At 37.5% G+C, this 22,137-nt stretch overlaps 2 protein-coding genes across 2 annotated transcripts in view; one reads left to right on the top strand and one right to left on the bottom strand.

Moving 5' to 3' along the window:
• LOC106130938 (spectrin alpha chain) overlaps positions 1-7,425 on the top strand; it is a 52,956-nt gene extending 45,531 nt beyond the window's left edge. The window contains exons 40-46 of the mRNA XM_060954585.1: positions 316-430; positions 1,898-1,921; positions 3,329-3,441; positions 3,918-4,067; positions 5,267-5,437; positions 5,910-6,079; positions 6,674-7,425. Of these exons, the coding sequence (XP_060810568.1) occupies positions 316-430; positions 1,898-1,921; positions 3,329-3,441; positions 3,918-4,067; positions 5,267-5,437; positions 5,910-6,079; positions 6,674-6,802 (872 nt within the window). The 3' untranslated portion in view covers positions 6,803-7,425. The remainder of the gene's footprint in view (positions 1-315; positions 431-1,897; positions 1,922-3,328; positions 3,442-3,917; positions 4,068-5,266; positions 5,438-5,909; positions 6,080-6,673) is intronic.
• Positions 7,426-11,063: 3,638 nt separating this feature from the next.
• LOC106139890 (dual specificity protein kinase TTK) lies at positions 11,064-22,045 on the bottom strand. The gene is made up of 7 exons (XM_060954493.1): positions 20,987-22,045; positions 19,429-19,574; positions 18,878-19,038; positions 13,964-14,085; positions 13,136-13,231; positions 12,562-12,709; positions 11,064-11,287 (listed from the first exon to the last, which is right to left on the bottom strand). Exons 1-7 carry the CDS (start codon positions 21,953-21,955, stop codon positions 11,091-11,093), a joined length of 1,839 nt encoding a protein of 612 aa, XP_060810476.1. The 5' UTR covers positions 21,956-22,045; the 3' UTR covers positions 11,064-11,090.
• Positions 22,046-22,137: the final 92 nt, after the last annotated feature.

Raw genomic sequence — 22,137 nt, 5'->3', positions numbered from 1 at the left:
GAATAGAATAGGTTCATTTTCTAAATTGGATACAAGGTATCACTTATTGACGTCACATCACTAAAATCTAATTATAACTACTACCGCTTCCAAAGCACATGTGGATAAAAAGCGGCGAAACACACTACACTGCAGCATTTTCACCGGACGTCAATTTACAAATCTCTTAAATGTAAATCGTGGACGAATTCACATTGTCTACATTTAAAAACATGAATGAATGTAAAACTTATGATTTTCATACGAATATTTTCGTCAAATAAATAAAGACAAAATAAGATAATGTGACATAAACAATTAAATGTATTATTTTAGCTGATCGCGACATCGAGCTGACGAAGGAGGCCCAGCGTCAGGAGGAGAACGACAAGCTGCGCAAGGAGTTTGCCAAACACGCCAACGCGTTCCACCAATGGCTCACAGACACACGGTACGTGTCATAGACAAGCTGTGCCCGCGACTTCGTCCGCGCGGAATAGTTATTTTAGGCATCATTGCCGTGTGGTTCCCGGCACCATTACAAAAAAGAATAGGACCACTCCATCTCTTTCCCACGGATGTCGTAAAAGGCGAGTAAGGGATAGGCTTATAAACTTGGGATTCCTCTTTTAGGCGATGGGCTAGCAACCTGTCACTATTTGAATCTCAATTCTATCACTAAGCCAAACAGCTGAGCGTGGCCTATCAGTCTTTTCAAGACTGGTGGCTCTGTCTACCCCGCTAGGGATATAGACGTGATCATATGTATGTATGTATGTATCATTGAAGCCCTCAAGGATGAATAATTTTTCCCGATTTTTTTTTTTCATATTTTCCATTATTTCTTCGCTCCTAATAGTTGCAGTGTGATGTTATATAGCCTAAAGCCTTCCTCGATAAATGGTCTATTCAACACAATAAGAATTTTTCAATTCGACCCAGTAGTTCCTGAGATTAGCACGTTCAAACAAACAAACTCTTCAGCTTTATAATATTAGTATAGATTTGTGGCTTTTTATCTTCTCTAGTAAGTAAGAGAGGAAGTAAGTAAATGATTCATTGTTCACTAAAGAAGTAGATTACAAATGCGGGCTTATCCAATTATTACTCTAGTTTTTAACAGGCAATGAAAATCCTCTTGTCGTTCGCCCTGAATGTCTCTGCGGATGTCCACCTATGACCACGTTTCGGAAGTAGATAATTTTTGATCATAGCGGAGTGACTGGCCTACCCGACCCTATATTCAGAAAAACAAGAGCAGATTTTTTAAAGATGTTTCCTGTATCAGGCGATGCTAGAATTTATTTTTTATAAACATTTGTAAGTTAAGACATGGTTAATGATTGATTGATTGATCCCAGAACTTTTGACTCCCTTTCGTTCACCAATGCTCTGTAACCCATAAGTATTATACATTGTGGTGATAAATGTAGAACCGTGATAGGGTAAACGATTTTTTCAGCGTCGTATTCATCATGTTCAGCTTAGTATTCATTCGTAGAACCATCCAAAGACCGGACATAGAGACATGGAATCTTAAATTTAGAGTTGGGTAATTCGAGGCTCGTGACTAGGACGGAGAGTCAATTTTACAACTTACGTTGGACAAATTAGGTTATAATCAGAACTATGTATAAACCGTGTGGTTCCCGGCACCAATAAAAATAAAGAATAGGACCACTCCTTCTCTTTCCCATGGATGACGTAAAAGGCGATTAATGGATAGGCTTATAAACTTGGAATTCTTATAGGCGATAGGCTAGCAACTGTCACTATTTGAATCTCAATTTTAGCATCAAGCCAAAAAGCTAAACGTGGCCTATCAGTCTTAAAGACTGTTGGCTCTGTCTACCCCGCAAGGGATATAGACGGGAAAATATGTACGTATGTATGTATAAACTGTGAGCATTGTGCGCAGGTACCGGCTGCTAGGCTGGGACGGGTAATGTACCAAATGAGTGTAGTGTTATTTAACATTCAGCTTGAGCTTGGCAAAACAGAGATCCAAAACATAGATTTTTATTGACATAACTCAGATTACTGAATGATTTACAGATGTGCAGATATAATGGAAAGATAACTAAACTAAAGTAAATTGAACTAAATATTTCCAAAACGATTTATAATATAATGTCCTTAATAAAAGATCGAAACATTTTTTTATATATGTAAAGGAACTATGCCGGTTGAAGTATAAAGCTGTTTTGTAATTGGTGAATATACCATGTCAGACCTTTTTAGTTCTATTTTTATGTACCTGTTAGTACTGTTCTTAGCAAAAAAGTGTCATAAACATAATATCTTGTACTCAAACATCTTATGGAATTTCATAAAAGGTGTTCTCATATTTTGCCAAGCGATCGTTGTAGCACTTCGTTCTCGATGTAACTCTATCAGCTTTTAATATCATCGGCTTTTGTCAATTCTATCGAATGTTCGAGACAACTGTACATAGGTGTACTAGTACTACCGACATAACTTTATATAACTAGAGTGTTCTAAGATTTTGTATCAATATTTTATTCGTACTAATTTTCACTTAAACTAATATGACACCCTAGAATCTGTATTAAATGCAATAATTACGATTTCTCTTCCTCACACTAATAAACAATGAATGGAGTTACGTTTCCGTCAATATTAGGTAATGCTTTGCGATATTCATTCCTAATCAGTGAAAGGAAAATAAAGCAGCTCAAAAAGGGAGGATATGATTTTCCTACCTAAGTGTACCTTCCTATTGCTTATTCAGCAGTTTTTTTGGACTCTTAAGAATGCAGATAGAGATTTCATTACTGATATTGAATGTTAAAAATGCTCCAACGTAATGGAAGACATATATTTAATTGGGTTATGGAAAGGCAAGGCCACAATGTTTTACTCATTTTTTAAATACTTGATATACGAGAAGTGTATTTAAAGAATATTATGTGCAATTGTATAATGTGTTGTAATAATTTCTGCAATTGTATGATATGTTGTAACAATTTCTGCAATTGTATGATATGTTGTAACAATTTCTTGCAATTTTATGATATGTTGTAACAATTTCTTGCAATTTTATGATATGTTGTAACAATTTCTGCAATTGTATGATATGTTGTAACAATTTCTTGCAATTTTATGATATGTTGTAACAATTTCTTGCAATTTTATGATATGTTGTAACAATTTCTTGCAATTGTATGATATGTTGTAACAATTTCTTGCAATTTTATGATATGTTGTAACAATTTCTTGCAATTTTATGATATGTTGTAACAATTTCTGCAATTGTATGATATGTTGTAACAATTTCTGCAATTTTATAATGTATTGTAACAATTTCATATGTTCCATGTACCTACAGCACATCGATGATGGAAGGCACTGGGTCGCTGGAACAGCAACTGGCTACACTGCGTCAGCGCGCCGTAGAGGTCCGCAACAGGAGAGCCGACCTCCGCAGACTAGAGGAATTGGGTATGTTTCTCTTTCCCTTTTTTTCTCATAAATAAACAATTATGCCGCTATACTCGTGATGATTTAAAAAATCGTTGAGTTAGTATCTCGTAACACAGGTCAATTAAAAATTTATAATAAATACTTATATAGATGCCGTGTGGCTCCCGGCACCAATAAAAAAGGAATAGGACCTCTCCATCTCTTTCCCATGGATGTCGTAAAAGGCGACTAAGGGATAGGCTTACAAACATGGGATTCTTTTTTAGGCGACGGGCTAGCAACCTGTCACTAGTTGAATCTCAATTCTATCGTTAAGCCAAATAGCTGAACGTGGCCATTCAGTGTTTTCAAGACTGTTGGCTCTGTCTACCCCGCAAGGGATATAGACGTGACCATACGTATGTATGTACTTATATAGATAAACATCCAAGACCCATTTATATTTATTTAAATTATTTATATACAATGAATGTGGAATGTTATCCCCGTTCCAGGCGCGGCCCTGGAGGAGCACCTGATCCTGGACAACCGCTACACGGAGCACAGCACGGTGGGGCTGGCGCAGCAGTGGGACCAGCTGGACCAGCTGTCCATGCGGATGCAGCACAACCTCGAGCAGCAGATACAGGCCAGGAACCATTCTGGTAACGTTCAAATTCAAATCTCTTTGTAGCGATAGATTCAAAGCTTACTTAATAGAAGGTGAAGTGCAGTTAGAGTAAGAGAAGAGGGATAAAAGATGAAATGAAAGATTTAAATTAATATTCAAGCGTATAGCAACAAACGGGCCTAGAAATACAATAAGATTGACACTTGTCAAACTGACATTTTTTCATTTTACTTGTCCGCCGAATTTATGGCAGGACGAAAGAGTTCCGCGTATGAGTAGTGATATAGGTTGTCCGTTTGTTACTAAAATATAATATTATTTATTATTTTATGTATTTACAATTAAAACTATTAAAATTAATAAATTGTAAAAATCCCTACATCTTTATTGGGTAAACACAGGTAGAAAAGATGTTAAAAAATTATTATGTTACTATTATATTTTTACTATTATATTATTATATTTTTTTTATGTTACTATTTTTAGATGTTAGATGATACAAAACAGTTTGTGTCGCTGTGATCTGGCTTTACAAGACGTAGGTACAATAATTCAGTCAGATCATTTTTTTTCCATTTAAAATTTAAATCATTCAATAATAAATTAAATTCATTCTTCTTCCTCTTTTTCTTCTTCCGTGAACAGGTCCCTATTCGGGGTCTCGCCATGTAAAATGAAAATATTAAACCATATTCCGAATCTTATAGAGAATATTAAATAATAGACTTAGGGATAGGCTTATAAATTTGAGATTCTACTTTTAGGCGATGGGCTGGCAACCTGTCAGTATTTGAATCTCAATTTTATCGTCAAGTTAAAAAGCTGAACGTGGCCTATCAGTTTGTTCAAGACTGTTGGCTCTGTCTACCCCGCAAGGGATTTAAAAGTGACTTTATGTATGTTATATCAAAAATTATACATATTCACTAAGCATTTCAAGGGGTTTCTTTTAAACAAACTCTATTACAGTAACTGTCGATGCCGTGTGGTTCCCGGCACCAATAAAAAAAAGAATAGGACCACTCCATCTCTTTCCCATGGATGTCGTAAAAGGCGACGTCGGCGGTTACTAGAGCACCTCCTACACATATAATCCCGACTTAATTAGCCTTTCCCTTTGTCGCCTTTTACGACATCCACGGGAAAGATGTGGAGTGGTCTTTTTCTCAAATTCCGGAAACCACACACAACACACTCTCTTCTAGTTATATTAAATTTATTACTATTTTCCAGGTGTAAGCGAGGACGCCCTGAAGGAATTCTCCATGATGTTCAAGCACTTCGACAAGGACCGCTCCGGCAGACTGAACCACCACGAGTTCAAGTCCTGTCTCCGAGCCCTGGGCTACGACCTGCCCATGGTGGAGGAGGGGCAGCCGGACCCCGAGTTCGAGGAGATACTGAGTGAGTGCCGCTATCTGTTGGTCAGCAACAGGTACACAGGGATAGGCAGAGCGACCAGCACGAGCTTGAGTCATGTCAAAGTCGCTCGGTTCCCCAGGAATCACACCTAGCCTGGCGGAAGATCTTCCCTTAGATGGCGGTCGAGCTGAACCATACCATACCAACCAAGGTATCACTTATTGACGTCACATCAATTCAATCGCGGAAGATCTTCCCTTGGGTGGCTCGCTACAAGTCCCGCTATAGTTCACTGCGATCTTAGAATACACTAAAATAGAATAGATTTATTTTCAAAATTGGATACAAAGTATCACTTATTGACGTCACATCAATTAAATCTAATAATAACTACTGCCGCTTCCCAAGCTCATGTGTATTACGCGGCGGAACAAACTACACTGCAGCATTTTCACCGGACCTCAATTAACAAACATAGATATATCTCTTACAACCATACTCTTCTCCCAAACAGACGTGGTGGACCCGAACCGCGACGGCCAAGTGTCCCTGCAGGAGTACATGGCGTTCATGATCAGCAAGGAGACGGAGAACGTGCACTCGTCGGAGGAGATCGAGAACGCGTTCCGCGCCATCACCGCGCACCAGGACCGCGCCTACGTCACCAAGGACGAGCTATATGCGGTCAGTTATTTAGTATATTTCTTTTTTTTTTTATTTACACTGACGTATTACATACATAGGTACATAAAATCACGCCTCTTTCCCGGAGGTGTAGGCAGAGACTACCTCTTTCCACTTGCCACGATCTCTGCATACTTCCTTCATACTTACTCCGACACACTGTCGTATTATTTAGTATATTTATTTTTTTCTCAACCGAAGCTGGTGTTTTTTATAATAACTACGGGCTATTGCCAAGTATTAATAATAATGTACATACATATGGTCACGTTTATATCCCTTGCGGGATGGACAGAGCTAACAGTCTTGAAAAGACTGATAGGACACGTTCAACTGTTTGGCTTAATGATAGAACTGAGATTCAAATAGTGACAGGTTGCTAGCCTGTCGTTAAAAGAAGAATCCCAAAATTATTAGCCTATCCTTTAGTCATTCTCTCATTACTGAATGACACCCTATAAGGTGGGCAGGGGAAGCACAGGAATGTCAGAAGCAATACATATAATCACGTCTTTATCCCTTACGGAGTTAACAAAGCCAAAAGTTTAGGAAGACTGAACTCACTTTTACATTGTTACTAACATGTTTCAACAGAACCTGACCAAGGAGATGGCGGACTACTGCGTGGCGCGCATGAAGCCCTACGTGGACCCGAAGACCGAGCGCGGCGTGCCCAACGCGCTCGACTACATCGACTTCACGCGCACGCTCTTCCAGAACTAGGTCCGATGCGCACGCGCCTCTTATTATACGCAAACGTGTAACGTCGTCTTTCATTCCTGAATCAGATTTCCTTTGTATTTGATTTTGTGTCTTTTTTGTGGAGTTTTGGCCTTGAAGTGTTGATTTTATCTTGCTTTTTGTTTGACATTCGTTGATTAGTTAATTTCTGCCTAAATTAAAATTATTATTAACAGTACTGCTAACTGTTGAAGGTCATCAAAGCGTATGTTAACGTAACTTACGTTAACATGATTTGTTTGAAAAAATAATTTGGACTATTTGAGAAAGGAAAATACAATTAGATACTTTTATGGCAAAACATGTTTCATTACAATTCACAATAAAGACACAAAACTGAACATACTGATGTGATCGCTTATTTATTTTATCTGTGCAATTAAGGTCCGTTTCTGCATTAAAAAAATATAAAGTTATGTAGATTTGTCAGAGAAATTTTTCGCGCGGTTTTGGATATTGCGTCTGCTTTCGATGTGAACGCCAGCATTTTCAAAACACGCGGCCATTTACCGTTGGTAATATGTTGGGGTCGAATTCATTTTCTCTGGACCTAGCAGAGAAATACGAAGCTCCCAAAATTTTGAAATTCTATTACGATATATCTACAGTAGCGCTCAAAAGTATTTTGACAAGCTGAATTTATTGGATATTACAAAAAATAAAAACGAAATTGTTTTAAATCAAATACTATATTTCAAGTAAAGCATTTTCTTTTGCATATTGAGCTTACTCATGTATTAGAATGTGAAGATAAACTTAAAAAAAAAACATTATCCACAGTGTGACTGCTCAAAAGTATTGAGACAATTAAAGTTTTATTTTTTATTAAATTTGTGTTCATTATTTTCGAAACTTTTTATTAGTATTTTGTTGCATAGCCTTTTGCCTTCAGGACAGCTTCACAACGCGCCGGCATTGAGTCAACTAATTTTTGCAAACGATCAATAGGAATTTTGCTCCATTCGTTACTCAGTGCTGTGTATAGAGCATCCTTGTTTGAATAGTTTCGACATCTTACACGGCGATCCAGTTCTTCCCAAAGATGCTCTATCGGGTTTAGATCGGCACTTTGGCTGGGCCACTCCAGGAATTTGATTTTCGCGAGTTTCATGAAGTCACTCACATGCTTCGATTTGTGCTTGGGATCGTTATCTTGTTGAAATAACCAGCCAGGTGGCATATTTATTTGAGCATACGGCAGCATTTTTTTCTTCAATATCTCGGCGTAAACAAAACGATCCATAATACCATCTATTTTAACTAATGGCCCAACACCGTGACTAGAAAAGCATCCCCAAACCATAACATTGCCACCGCCATGTTTTACTGTGGGTATTTGGTAACGGACATCAAATCTTTTGTTTACAGGGCGTCGCACATACCGTATGCCATCAGATGACACTAAATTAAATTTGCTTTCATCACTCCACAGCACCTTGGACCATTCTGAACTCGTCCAGGATCTGTACTTTTTCGCGAACGCAAGGCGCAGCTTCCTATTCTTAGCAGAAATCAATGGTTTCTTTGTTGGGCGTCGTCCATGTAATCCAAACTCCTTTAACCGACGTTTGACAGTTGAAACATGAATAGCCAGGTCATAGTTTTCTTGTAACTCGTTTTTTATTTGTACAGCCGATTTTCGGACATCACTCGTCGATAACTTCTTTATCAAGCGGTCTTCCTTGGAAGTGGTTTTTCTCGGACGGCCACTTCGAGGCTTATTTTCTACAGATTTACGTTTATTATAAGCTTTGTTCCACGCACTTACAAGTTGTCGTGACAATTTAAAACTCCGAGCAACTTCTGCTTGCGACGTTCCACATTGTAGGGCGGCTATTACAGCATTTTTGATGTCATTTGAGTACTCTTTAGTTTTAGGCATAATAAATAGATGATAACTTATTGCTTATTAAAAAATCAGAACTGCAGTGCGAACGGTATCACTGGCAATTGGGAAATGACTTGCTGTCAAAATACTTATGAGCGCAAGTATGAACGTGTTTTCGTCTAGGCACATGAAGTAAACAAACAAGTTCAAACTTGTTTGTCACTGTACGGTTGCGGTACATCGGAAATTTTATCAAAGTAATAACCGCTTTTGTTTAGAACAACACAGAAAAAAAATAATAACAAAAGTAGCCTTGTCAAAATACTTTTGAGCGCTACTGTACATGAAGGCTTGTAACGAAGGACTTGGGGTATAAATGAAGGCATGCCAATGTAAATGCTCAGAATTTAATCTAATCTACTTTTTAGACTTTCACAGAGCCCGAGGGTTTCTTAACGACACTTCGCACTATTGAGATCTCTTGCTATATAAATATAGGAGTATATTGAATCCAGGCAACCTTTAGTCTAATTGAGGTAACTCTTCTCGTTATCTCTCTCTCTCGTTTCTGGCTAGTGCCTGTGGGCCTGAGTCAGTTTGTTACAGATTTTGAATACCAACATATGATATTGAAAATTAAAATGAAAAGGTGTCCTTAGTCCTTCGAAAGCCGTTATAATATGATGCCGCGTCATTCACTGAACTTGTTGCTTTAACACATTACATATATTCGATATTACAAAAAATTGCATATCTGTTGAATAAAATTCAGTATTTATTATAAGGATAAGTTATATTTTACGCGTTTGATTTAGTGTGCCTTTTATTTATTTTTGTATCCACTTTTAATATAATCTGCAATAAAATATTTATCACTAAAATCTTGTTTGTTTTTCAATAATAAAAAACATAATTCGTTATTCCATAATATTTATAATTATTGCAATAAATTATACATTTACACCAATCATAAAATACATTTTATATAAAAAAATTTTGCTTACAATGAGAGTGTTTCAAATATCCTAATGTTTGAGTAGATAATGGGCATACATCCATACAAAATCGGTCCATCGGTAAAGATTTGAAGCGTAACAGACAGACTTTAGCATTAATAATATAAGTACGGATTTGGATTGAATAACTAAACAGTCATAATTTAATCATGTCACAATATTTTCAACATAGATTCAGTCAAAACTACTGAACAGTATTTCTATTATAAACCTAGCTAAAGATGAAACATCTTTATACTTTCTTTTTACGGACATTCACACCACAGTTGTCTTTCAGTGAACTTATTTTTTTAAAATATATTTTTAATTTAATTCCCTATCTAATTTACTTTCAAATCTAATTTACTTATATTTACAGACTGTCAAACTTTGGCACAACAAAGAAATCTTCACCTAAATCAAGGTGAAAGCCATGAAAATAAAAAGCCCTATCGTACACCAATATTGCAAAATTAAATAAAATTTCTTAATTCTATACAATTAAAATTCATGTTATGTACAATAATTATGGGATATGCCCAACACACATCGTGCTGATATAATTACAAACTTAGAATATGTAATTGACATATTGTTTTGATGTATGGCTTTGTTGTGGTCACAACTGAAGAGTCGTAGCAACAACGAGACGCCACCAACCAAGATAATTAAAAATATAAAAGTATGTATGTAGTATGTATCCATGTAGGGTCAGGTCAAAAGTACCCGAAACCGCCGAGCTTGCATGAAGAGAGTTATGAATGTGGATGAAGCAAAGGAAATATGTAGAGATCGTGGCAAGTGGAAAGAGGTAGTCTCTGCCTACCCCTCCGGGAAAGAGGCGTGATTTTATGTATGTATGTATGTATAAAAGTATGTTACACACGGCCATTAGTTAATTCTAGTTTTAACAAAGCCATTTAGTAAAAACTAGTTCTAACTAGGGAAAACGCGTTCTAACTAAAAACTAGTTTTAACTGTAACATATGCAAAGTTAAAAGGTTGCTCCAACAAACACCAAGGTCCGCAGATGATCTGCATTATAACAGCGACTTTATACGCGTAGTTTCAAGACTGACAATCAAGTGTACTCGTAGCAGACGCGTCGCGAGTCGCTTGCGTGCAACAGAAGCAGTTTACCATACATAAAATCACGTATATATCCCTTGCGGGGTAGACAGAGCCAACGGTCTTGAAGAGACTGGAAGGCCACGTTCAGTTGTTCGGCTTAAGATGGAATTGAGATTCAAATAGTGACAGCCTGCTAGCCCATCGCCTACAAAAAGAATCCCAAGTTTATTCGCCTTTCCCTTAGTTATAATCCTGGATGGTTGGATCCCAAGCTGTGACACTCTTATAAAAACTATGAACTACAATTTAAAAATTCGACTCTCAAACAGCTGATGTAAGGTGGCGTTTCTTCAAAGCACTCGATACCTATGGTTCGCTAGACCTGCGCCCGTTGCAGTAACCGGAACTCCTGGTCGGAGACGAGCGGCTGCAGCTTGTCGAGCAGCGCCGGCGGGAGCGGCGCGCGCGCCGGCTGCAGGTACGGGGTGGACAGCAGCTCGCGCACGGAGGGCCGCGCGCGCGCATTGTATGTCAGGCACCACTTCAGCGCCGCGACCAGGGTCGGAGGGAGGTCTGTTATGACGGATATATCATGATATGGTGGATGCAACATACATACATACATATACATATAATCACGTCTATATCCCTTGCGGGGTAGACAGAGCCAACAGTCTTGTGAAGACTGATAGGCCACGTTCAGCTGTTTGGCTTTAAGATGGAATTGAGATTCAAATAGTGACAGGTTGCAAGCCCATCGCCTAAAAGAAGAATCCCAAGTTTATAAGCCTACCCCTCAGTCGCCTTTTACGACATCCATGGGAAAGAGATGGAGTGGTCCTATTCTTTTTTCTATTCGTGCCGGGAACCACACGGCAATGGATGGAACTATAAAAGTAATTTATTCAATTTCATTACAAAAAAAGAAACATGAATAAAAGTGCATAGCATGGTGTTCCCAAAACAGTATCCCTTCAGCATAATGTTGGCAACAACATGCTACACAGCCGGCGCTGATCTTTCGGGGGGTGTCCGTGTTGACATTACTGACACTCGTACAAAGAAAATATTTACAGAAATGTAAAAACTAATACTTAATAAATAAAAAAAAACAGACATAATTGAACCAGCAGGCGAGTGCACTACATAAAATAATTTACATTATTTGAGAAATATTTTCAGTTTTATCATAAAAATATGTTTGCCAATGAGATAGCTCAAATTAAATGTACAAGAAGCGAATTCAACACTTTGTTCCTGTGTTCTGTTAAAAATTTATTAATTTAATCTTTCATTTGTAAAAATTAAAGTATAAGTAAACACAATTGGCGGACTTAATGCGGGTAGCATTATACCTAGTAGTTAAATAAAATATAAATTAGTCGTGTGAGTGGAGTTCACGCCTGTCACCCTTTCCATAATGTCTCCTATTTCGGGTCTGCTGGAAGAGATTTCTTTTGAAATAAGCAGAACCTTTGTAATTTTGTATCTTGTATTTATTATCAGTTTCGATGTTTTCTGTGTACATAAATCTATACTAATAATATAAAGCTCAAGAGTTTGTTTGTTTGTTTGAACGCGCTAATCTCAGGAACCACTGGTTCGACAAATTATTTTTGTGTTGAATAGACCATTTATCGAGGAAGGCTTAAGGCTATATAACATCACGCTGCAACTTTAAGGAGCGAAGAAATAATGGAAAATTAAAAAAAAACGGAGAAAATTACTCATCCTTGAGGGCTTCAATGATGCCCAAAAACACTATTTCACGCGGACGAAGTCACAAGCACAGCTATTTAGTAAATAAATAAACAAATATGCGAACGCCAAAAAGTGGGGATACTCACGCTCGACGGGCGGGTATTCTATGCGGTGGTGGGGATCCAAGATGGCGGCCAGCTTAGCCAGATTGGGGATGTGGCCGAAGGGCGTCCGCCCGTACACCATGCTGTACAGTATGCAGCCCAACGACCACACGTCCGATCGGAACGAGATCTGGAAGTATACTGCGGTTGGAGTGTCTCATCTAACAGTAACACACACTGTAGGCAATCTTCTTGCTATGCGCCATAGCAACGGTTGCCATGATTTTGTTTATTAGTGTGATGTCAAAAATATTTTTTATTGTTAGATGTTCTTAATTTTATGTTGAATAATAAATAGTGATTTATAACTGATTATTTCTCTCCTCTTTTCTCCTTCAAAATAGCTGAACGTGGCCATTCAATCTTTTCAAGACTGTTGGCTCTGTCTACCCCGCAAGGGTTATAGACGTGACCATATGAATGTATGTAGTAAAATTAGAACCACTTGTTTTCAATACAAATCACTTTCAGTGCTAGAATAGATGTAGAATTCTGGAAAGGCAAAAGACGAGCAGTGGACTGATGATGATGAACAGTGAGTTGATGATGTAATTACCTTAATGGGAGCATTTCCGTCGCCAGCGCTGACCCCGTAGCCGCCGGCGCCGCCCATCAGCGCCTCGGGGCTGATGTAAGAGTATGTGCCGGTAGCCTAAAACAAAAATTATAGTAAGTCCAAGGTTGCTTATCCATCGCCTAAAAATTATAGTAAGTCCAAGGTTGCTTATCGATCGACTACAAGAAGAATAGCAAATTTATAACCCACTAGCAGTGCCCGCGACTTCGTCCGCGTGGAATAGTTATTTTGGGCATCATTGAAGCCCTCAAGTATGAATAATTTTCCACGTTTTTTTTTTCACATTTTCCATTATTTCTTGGCACCTTGTAGTTGCAGCGTGATGTTAAATCACCTAAAACCTTCCTCGAATAATGGCCTATTTAACGCAAAAATAATTTTTCAATTCGAACCAGTAGTTCCTGAGATTAGCGCGTTCAAACAAACAAACTCTTCAGCTTTATAATATTAGTATAAAAAGTATAAATTCCCTTAGTCGCGTTTTACGACAAACATGGGAAACATATTTAAGACGTCGAAACAAACATGAAGTCTTACAGTAGACAAACAATGAATCTCATTCCAGGAGACGAGCACCTAGAACCTCCTCTTTTCAATACCTTGGGATTATGTGTGTATGGGATTGTACTGCACTCGCCTGCAGGTTTAATTATTTATTAAGTATTAGTTTTTTTATTTCTGTAAATATTTTCTTTGTACGAGTGTCAGTAATGTCAACACGGACACCCCCCGAAAGATCAGCGCTGGCTGTGTAGCATGTTGTATGTTAATAAATGTATGACCTTGACAAACAACTCCTCAGCTCACCTGAGACCTGACGACGCTGGTGGCGTCGCTGCTGATCGCCGACGCGATGCCGAAGTCGATCAGCTTGAGGCGGCCGCACACCAGCAGGAAGTTAGCCGGCTTCAAATCCGCGTGGATCACGCCTGTAGACAAAGAATAATGGAAATTAAGTTCACGTACTGTACTTTCATGGTTAGCTCCGCAAGGGATATAGACGTGATTATATGTGTGTATGTTGATACATATAATCACGTCTATATCCAGAACAGGTAGACAGAGCCAACAGTCTTGAAAAGACTGATAGGCCACGTTCACCTGTATGGCTTGATGATAGAATTGAGATTCAAATAGTGACAGGTTGGTAGCCCATTGCCTAAGAGAAGAATACCAAGTGTATAAGCCTATCCCTTAGTCGCCTTTTACGACATCCATGAGAACATCATGGCTCATTTTTTTTTAAATGGAACTAGATATCGGTTTAATCGCTTTTTTACAGTTTTAAATTAATTTTACCATTTTAATATTACATCAGGTTATCTGGATTGTTGTGAGTTATAAATAAATATGAGCTTTTAATCGTCGTCAGCTCAGCGCGGAATATCCAGTGTTAGACATAAGACTCTCCTTATCCTAGGAGACGACTAAAGTACAAAAGAACAAGAAACGCTTCAAAAAAATTCCTTAGGAATGAATCAGGCAGAAGATTACTTTAAAAGCTAAGCCAGATCTCTTTACATTACATTATGTAAGGACGGATTCACTTACATACTTACAAGTTCAGTCTTTCAAAGAATGTTGGCTTTGTCTGCCCCGCAAGGGATATAGACGTGATTTTATGTATGCAAATTCGGAACCATTTGATGGATGCACTAAAATCTTACATAAAAAAGTTATTAAAAAATAAAAATTTGCTGGACTTAAAAGAAATAGAATTTAATGTGACAGAAAAACAAATAATCGTTTTCAACAATTAAATTGACATAACAAAAAAAAGCATATACATAAAAGTACATAAACATAAAACGAAAATAACTCTGCTCAAAATTGTAAACAATATAAATGCACCAAAAAAAAAATTGGTTAAAATTAAAATAATCACAAAATAGATATAGAATGAAACAAGGGGCAATGTTTTAAAATTAAATACGATAATAAAACAACATAACACAAATCCTTTCAAATAACATTTGACATCAACGCATGATCGAAACAAAACAATATAAAAAATATATATTTAATTACAAATATGATCTGTGCAAGAGCACAATTTGTAAACAGTTGGCACACCAACAAAAAAATTGTTCTTTAAATCGTTCCAGAGTATTTCATCCGTCGGTTGTATCAAATTCATTCTCATTCTTTTCGACGCACCACCTAATCCTTCCGTACTGGCTTTCCTTCTCAATCCTTGCCTTGAAGGTAATCTTGAAGAAATCACTTCAAACTCTTGATCATCGCTCGTATAATCTAAACTCTCTGATAATCTAGCTGTATTTAAATCATCAGCTTCTTCGCTTGTTAAATCGTTAGTCTTATCATTATGTTCTGTAGTTGATGAAGAAGGAGAAACGTCTGTATTCCTGTGATGTGTAGTGATCGTAGTGGAAACAGCTACATCTCTGTGATGTGTAGTGATCGGAGTGGAAACAGCTATATGTCTGTGATGTGTAGTTATCGGAGTGGAAACAGCTATATATCTGTGATGTGTAGTGATCGGAGTGGAAACAGCTATATCTCTGTGATGTGTAGTAATCGGAGTGGAAACAGCTATATCTCTGTGCTGTGTAGTGATCGGAGTGGAGACAACTATATCCCTGTGATGTGTAGTGATCGGAGTGGAGACAGCTATATCCCTGTGATATGTAGTGATCGGAGTGGAAACAGCTATATCTCTGTGATGTGTAGTGATCGGAGTGGAAACAGCTATATCTCTGTGATGTGTAGTGATCGGAGTGGAAACAGCTATATCTCTGTGATGTGTAGTCACTGGAGTGGAAACAGCTATATCTCTGTAATGTGTAGTGATCGGAGTGGAAACAGCTATATCTTTGTATTGTGTACTCATTGGAGTAGAAACATTTATGTCTCCAAGATGTGTACTCACTCCAGTGAAAACACTGATTTCTCTCTGATGTGTAGTGATCGGAATGGAAACAGAGACATCTCTATGATGTCTCGATGTAGCAATTGGAGTAGAAGCTGGGGCTACACTGTGATGTGTGGTTATGGGTGTGGAAGCCGCTATACCACAAACAACCTTTTCAGATTCAATTGAAACACTTGAATCTAAATCAATAATGTCAATGCTGTGTTCATCAGATTTCAATTCATCATCGATTTTATCATCAGACGCAACAGTGTCATGATAAACTTCAAACTCGGGATCTAAAGATCTGCTGCGCTGAACAGTAACATTGAAAGGACTGAACACGCTTTGGTTGGGATCAGACAAGCGGATGGAGCCCATGGAGTGACGGCGGATGTTGTAATGTCTCATTATTTCTAGAGTGTTGTCAGAGGCTCCTGTTGAAGAGTCCAGGTCAATGACTTGTGGGATGGAAGCTGAAATAAAAAAACATATGAGCAATATTGGAATTCGTAGTTTTATCTTGTCTAAGAAGCTGGAAGGCCATGTTTTGAAGGTTACATTTAAAAGCAAGCAATATTAAAAAAATTAAATATATAAGTCTTATAACGTCATTGTTAAAAGATTTCCTTGTGAAAGTATTCTTAATGAAAACACGTAATTTACCTCTGTTTTCTCCATTCTCATTCGAGTCATCTTTCTCAAAAGCCGATATTTCGATATTAATAAATTCACCCCTTTTAGTTATCTTTCTACTGCTGGGCGGTTGCCAGTCCTCACTTTGTAAATCATCATCTTCTTCTGCCTCATCCATAAGAGCAATTTCTTTCTCATGTTGGATAAAACTAATATCTTCTTCATAATCGTCTATATCTGAGTCTTCGCGATGAACCTGAGCCTCGCAAGTTATAATTTCAACGCCATTACCTCCTTGAGATGAAGAATCATTATCAATATTAGAATCTTCATGAACATCGACTGAATCTTGCCCCACTTTGGCAGAATCCTGATATACTCGAGCCGTATGTTGACGAACTTCGGAAGTATGATCTACTGAGGCTGTTACATGGACCATTTTATTTGATTCATTATTAGCAACGGATTCTCCCAAAATTACATTACCACGCTCATCCACATCCTCTTCAAAAACATGTTTAGAATCTTGGACTGCTTTAACAAAATTATCATCCATTATAACGTCTTGATCATCATCATCAGTATCGAACGCATAATACCGCGTCAATTCTTCAACCTCGTCCAGTGAACTCGCATCATCATTTAGAAACAGTTTTCTGTATAACTTCTTCATTTTCCTCTCCAACTCCACGTAAAACTCTTCTGTCTCATCGTGCTTGTTGACGGGTACAGCCTTCTCTATGATCAAATCTGGTAAAGGACTGTAAGGTCTGGTTGATATTTGGGAAGGGGAATCTTCTTCGGGGACAGGAGAGAGGGCTGGAAAGAAGCAGTTTATGGTTAGTTCGAACTAGTTGCGCCCTGGGGCTCGCTCCCGTGGAAATTTCGGTATTAAAAGTATCCTATATGTTCCACGTTATATTCTACCCGTATACTAAATTTCATCAAAAACCATCCAGTTGATTTTGCGCAAGAGTCATATTTACACGTCCACACATTCCTTCAAACAAACAGTGTTACATAATATATGTATGTATATCTGAATATTAATGTGGTTTAAGAAACAAGAAAAAAATTGATTTTCCAAATATGTAGAAATTTTTACTTACGTGGTAAACTTGGTAAAAGACTTCGGATTAAAAAAGCTTTTCTTATCTCCCATGGCTGCTGCTGCATTTTTGCAATTTGATGTAAATAATTACACATCCAATGACCCCCCGAAAAAGCGAGTGATAATAAATAAACGTTGTGAGGGTAGTTTGTGAAATATTTTTCAAATTACGTACTATAAATACCCACATTATCTCTTTAATGTATGCATTACTCTATGGTTGTAACTGTAAATTCATTTTGAAGAACTAAAATTTTTAAAATGTTTTCTTTCTCAAATTTGGTTATCATTTTCAATACTCACAAAAAAAGAGTCGTTAGAAAATTACGTCACACTAACAACCCCGGAAAAGTATACAATTTTTCATATAAAAAAAGTCTTCTGCGCAACGTCCACAGAGTAGAATTTAGTCTTATTATCGTGCCAGGCATTATACGAATGGACTCTCTTAAAAACTCGAGCGAGCGTTAGAGCGAGCGTAGCGGACGAGTGTAACGACTAGTGTTCGCCTCCTAAACACTATCACGGCGAGGTGGCACAGCTATATCCGGAGCGTAACGTACCGTGCGCTTGCGACCATAATACGAGCAAGCGAGCGTAGCAAGCGAGCGTATCAATATTTTACCTAACTGTAGGTTAGATTTTATTTGCATTAGAGCTAGCTCGAATGTATTTAAAACAAAAACGTTTCAACTAAAACTAACCCCCTTTGGCTTCTTCTTAAATTTAAAAGCTAACGTATGTCGGTGGAGTTAAGTGGAGCGTCCTCCATTCATCTCAGTTCTCTGTAAATTTTTTTTATTTGTTGGTATTTTGTTTAAGTGTAACAAAATACCAACAAATAAAAAACTTTTTGCTTATTTGATAAAAAAATTTTATTCTTGGTCTTCTTCCCATTTATTTGACCTTCCACTACAGTTTTAAAATATTCGTCATGTCAGATTTTGCCGGATGCTCATATTTGACACATCAGTTTAATACATACTTACCTACATAAATGCATGCCTAACATCACGCCTTTTTCCCGAAGAGGTGGGCAGAGACTACATCTTGCCACTTGCCACGATGTCTGCATACTTCTTACGCTCGCTTTAATACTCACCATGCTCGTGTATGTAATGCACGGCATGCAGCATCTCCTCCCAGTAGTGTAGCACGAGGGCGGGGGGCAGGCCGGCGCCGCGAGCCTTCAGGAACGACGACAGGTCCGTCTCCCCCACCTCCAGCACCATGCGCAGCAGCTGATTGGTTCTATCGTATTCGCTGGAATGGAGATTATTGTTAGAAATTATGAAAAAACTTGCATATTTAGGAGTTTATATAAAGGAGTGTTAAGTGTTTTTAGAATTGTGCGAGTAATGGACTGCGTTTTATGCAGTGATTATTTTACGGACGAAACTATATTTAATTGTTTCTCAGTTGCGATCCATGACCAGGAACTTGGGAGGGAGGAAGTCAAAAGTTAAGTGCCTATGTTAGTCAGGTCACTTAAGATTTATTACTTATAAGATTACTATTAACTAACATAAGACAAATCTTTGTGTGTTCCCAAAAGAACCTTCAGTTGCTAGCCCTGCTTAGATCATGGGTTGTAAATCCTTGTGTAAATCTTTGTATTCCTCTTTTTCTTCAATGAACATATTGAAAACTCACTAATCAAACAGCCGTATGACTCTGTCCGAGTTCTGCAGCTCTCGCAGCAGCCGCACCTCATTGATGTAGCCCTGCGCTAGCTCGTGATCCGTGGCGAGGTACACACATTTCACAGCGTACTCACTGGACGAGCCAACTTCTAATACCTGGATATTATAAAACAATTGTAAATTGTAAGTATGTAGCTCAAAACTATGAGATATACATAGAAAGAGTATCAAGGGCCAATAAGACGAGGCCATTTCATTAAGATAATCCAATCTAATAGAATCCGTAAAATTAGTTTCATTAATACATTTATACATACATACATAAGCCAATCGAGTAAGCCAGTTCAGTTTAATATAATACATACAAAGAGAATCATGCTTCATATATATGTACATACATATGATCACGTCTTACCCTTACGGGGTAGACAGAGCCAACAGTCTTGACAAGACTGATAGGCCACGTTCAGCTGTTTGGCTTAATGATAGAATTGAGATTCAAATAGTGACAGGTTGCTAGCCCATCACCTAAAAGAAGAATCCCAAGTTTATAAGCCTATCCCTTAGTCGCCTTTTACGACATCCATGGGAACGAGATGGAGTGGTCCTATTCTTTTTTTTTATTGGTGCCGGGAACCACACGGCACAAATAGCCAAAATTGTAAAAAACGAACCCAGTTTGCCAAATTGTTTTTGAATCATACCTTTACTTGGGGCAACAAAAACATCGGTGAAAGTAAACAATTAATATTGCAAAGATGTTAAACCTACTATAAATAGTAATCCAGAAATGAACAAATACATGAGAAAAAAAATTAAAAGTCTTCTCCTATAAAAATTTAAAAAAGAGTTGTTGTGACTTTGTTTCACCGAAGGTGCAGTATGTTGAAAACAAAATAATTATTGGAATGGCTTAATGGCTTGAATTAAGAAGGACACGCTTTCACTCAAAGTAAATCCACTATGTGAGTGTTTATCACAAATTTAGAGACAGCTTACTAGCTTTCAGTTGCAGCTTTGCCTGTGCAAATTTTAACGCCACCTCTAAAAGAAAACAGGTTTTTCGCAAATTTCAGCCTAACTAGTTTATACCAAGGTGAAATGTACCCTATGTCCTTCTCTGAGCTCTTAATTGTGTATATACACAAAATTCACGAAGATTGATTTAGTATATAATGTAATGCGTGAAGAGAAACAAATAACTTATTTTTGCATTTATAATATCAGTTAGGATTTGTTACAAGCAAAAATTAAAGCGTAATTTTCATAATTTTATAATAAAATAAAAAATTTATGATAATGTTTATGAGTTATTTTGTTTCTTAACTACTAAATGAAGTGAATAGCTGTTTGGATGAAAATGATCTCCAGCTCTGCAACAGAATAGCATCAATGAAGTATTTCTTATACTTAATGTTCTGACAATATATCCTCTTTCAATGCAAGCATTCTTAGATTTCTTTAGACCACATAGTCCAATTATTATCATTAACAATAGTAAATTTTAATTCAAGCACCCTACTAAAATGCTATTGTACATTAAAGACTCTTATTAACTAAGTTCTCACCTTGTAAACTTCACTAGAACCTCCTGTTCCCAACTTTTTTATAAATAAATACTTTTTGTCTTTTATACTTGTTGTCTTAAATAATATTTTTGAGTTATTATTGCCTGGTGCACCTTGAGGGTATGAGGGGGTGGCGGCATATGCTACTGGTAGGGCTTTTCTGTTTAAAGGCGTCTCGGGCACTGCCGCTACAGGTGTTGAGGCCACCGGGGCTGGCTCCGGCCGTGCTGGTGGACCCAGCTCATCTTTGACTGGTTTCTGAGTAAATAGTTCACATCTCACCCTATCCCTATTCTGTGCCAATAATTTTTGAGGAGTCTTCTTATTACTATGTTTCCCTGATCCAGGAGTAAACTTTCTTATACCTGTTTTAATTTTTGGTGTCACTGTTTTCGTTTTGAGCACATTAACTTGATGTTTCACTATTTCTGGAGTCTTTTTTTGGGTTGAACTAACAATGGTTTGTGGTAACTTTGCATTACTATTGTATGGAATTAAAACATTAGGCTTTTTAACTTCAGAATTGGGATAAACATTAGTTAAAACTTTTTTGTTTCCACTTTGAACAATATGACCATCTTTGTGGGGATAAGTCTGATTTGATATCCAATCTGTGTTCGAATTCTCTTTGTTGTGATCAGAGGTTACGACTTTCTTCTCGGAAGCAAAACTTTTGATGTCAACAGGTTTGGATACCTTGAGGTTAGGCGTTCGAAATTCTCTGTTTATGTTACGTTTTGGGGACCGCTTTTTCGCAACAGTTTCACTAAATGAGCTATCACTTTCATCACTAGATGCAAAACTTGAATCAGGACTGTCAGATTGTTTCTGCAGAGGCATCAAATTGGCCAACAATGCCGACATGGGCATCGGCGCAAATTTGCTGCTATTCGCAGTATTTTCGTTGTGTCCATTCATGATTTTATATACAAAAAATAATCGTATATAAGGACAAATCACTGAGAACATTTGCTCTTTCCTCCAGTGGTTTATTTTCGAGATAATACATGTAAAAATAAACAAAAATAAATCCAACACGAACAAAAAACAAATCCGTTGAAAAACTATTTTGAAATTTTGAATTGACATTGATTTGACAGCGGACGACAGACTTTGGCATTGACAGAATGAAAATGACATTTCTTTTTTTT

Source organism: Amyelois transitella, chromosome 4 (assembly GCF_032362555.1).
Source record: "Amyelois transitella isolate CPQ chromosome 4, ilAmyTran1.1, whole genome shotgun sequence".
Taxonomy (NCBI): domain Eukaryota; kingdom Metazoa; phylum Arthropoda; class Insecta; order Lepidoptera; family Pyralidae; genus Amyelois; species Amyelois transitella.
Note: the sequence above shows the minus strand (reverse complement) of the source record. Positions and strands in the feature narration are given on the sequence as shown.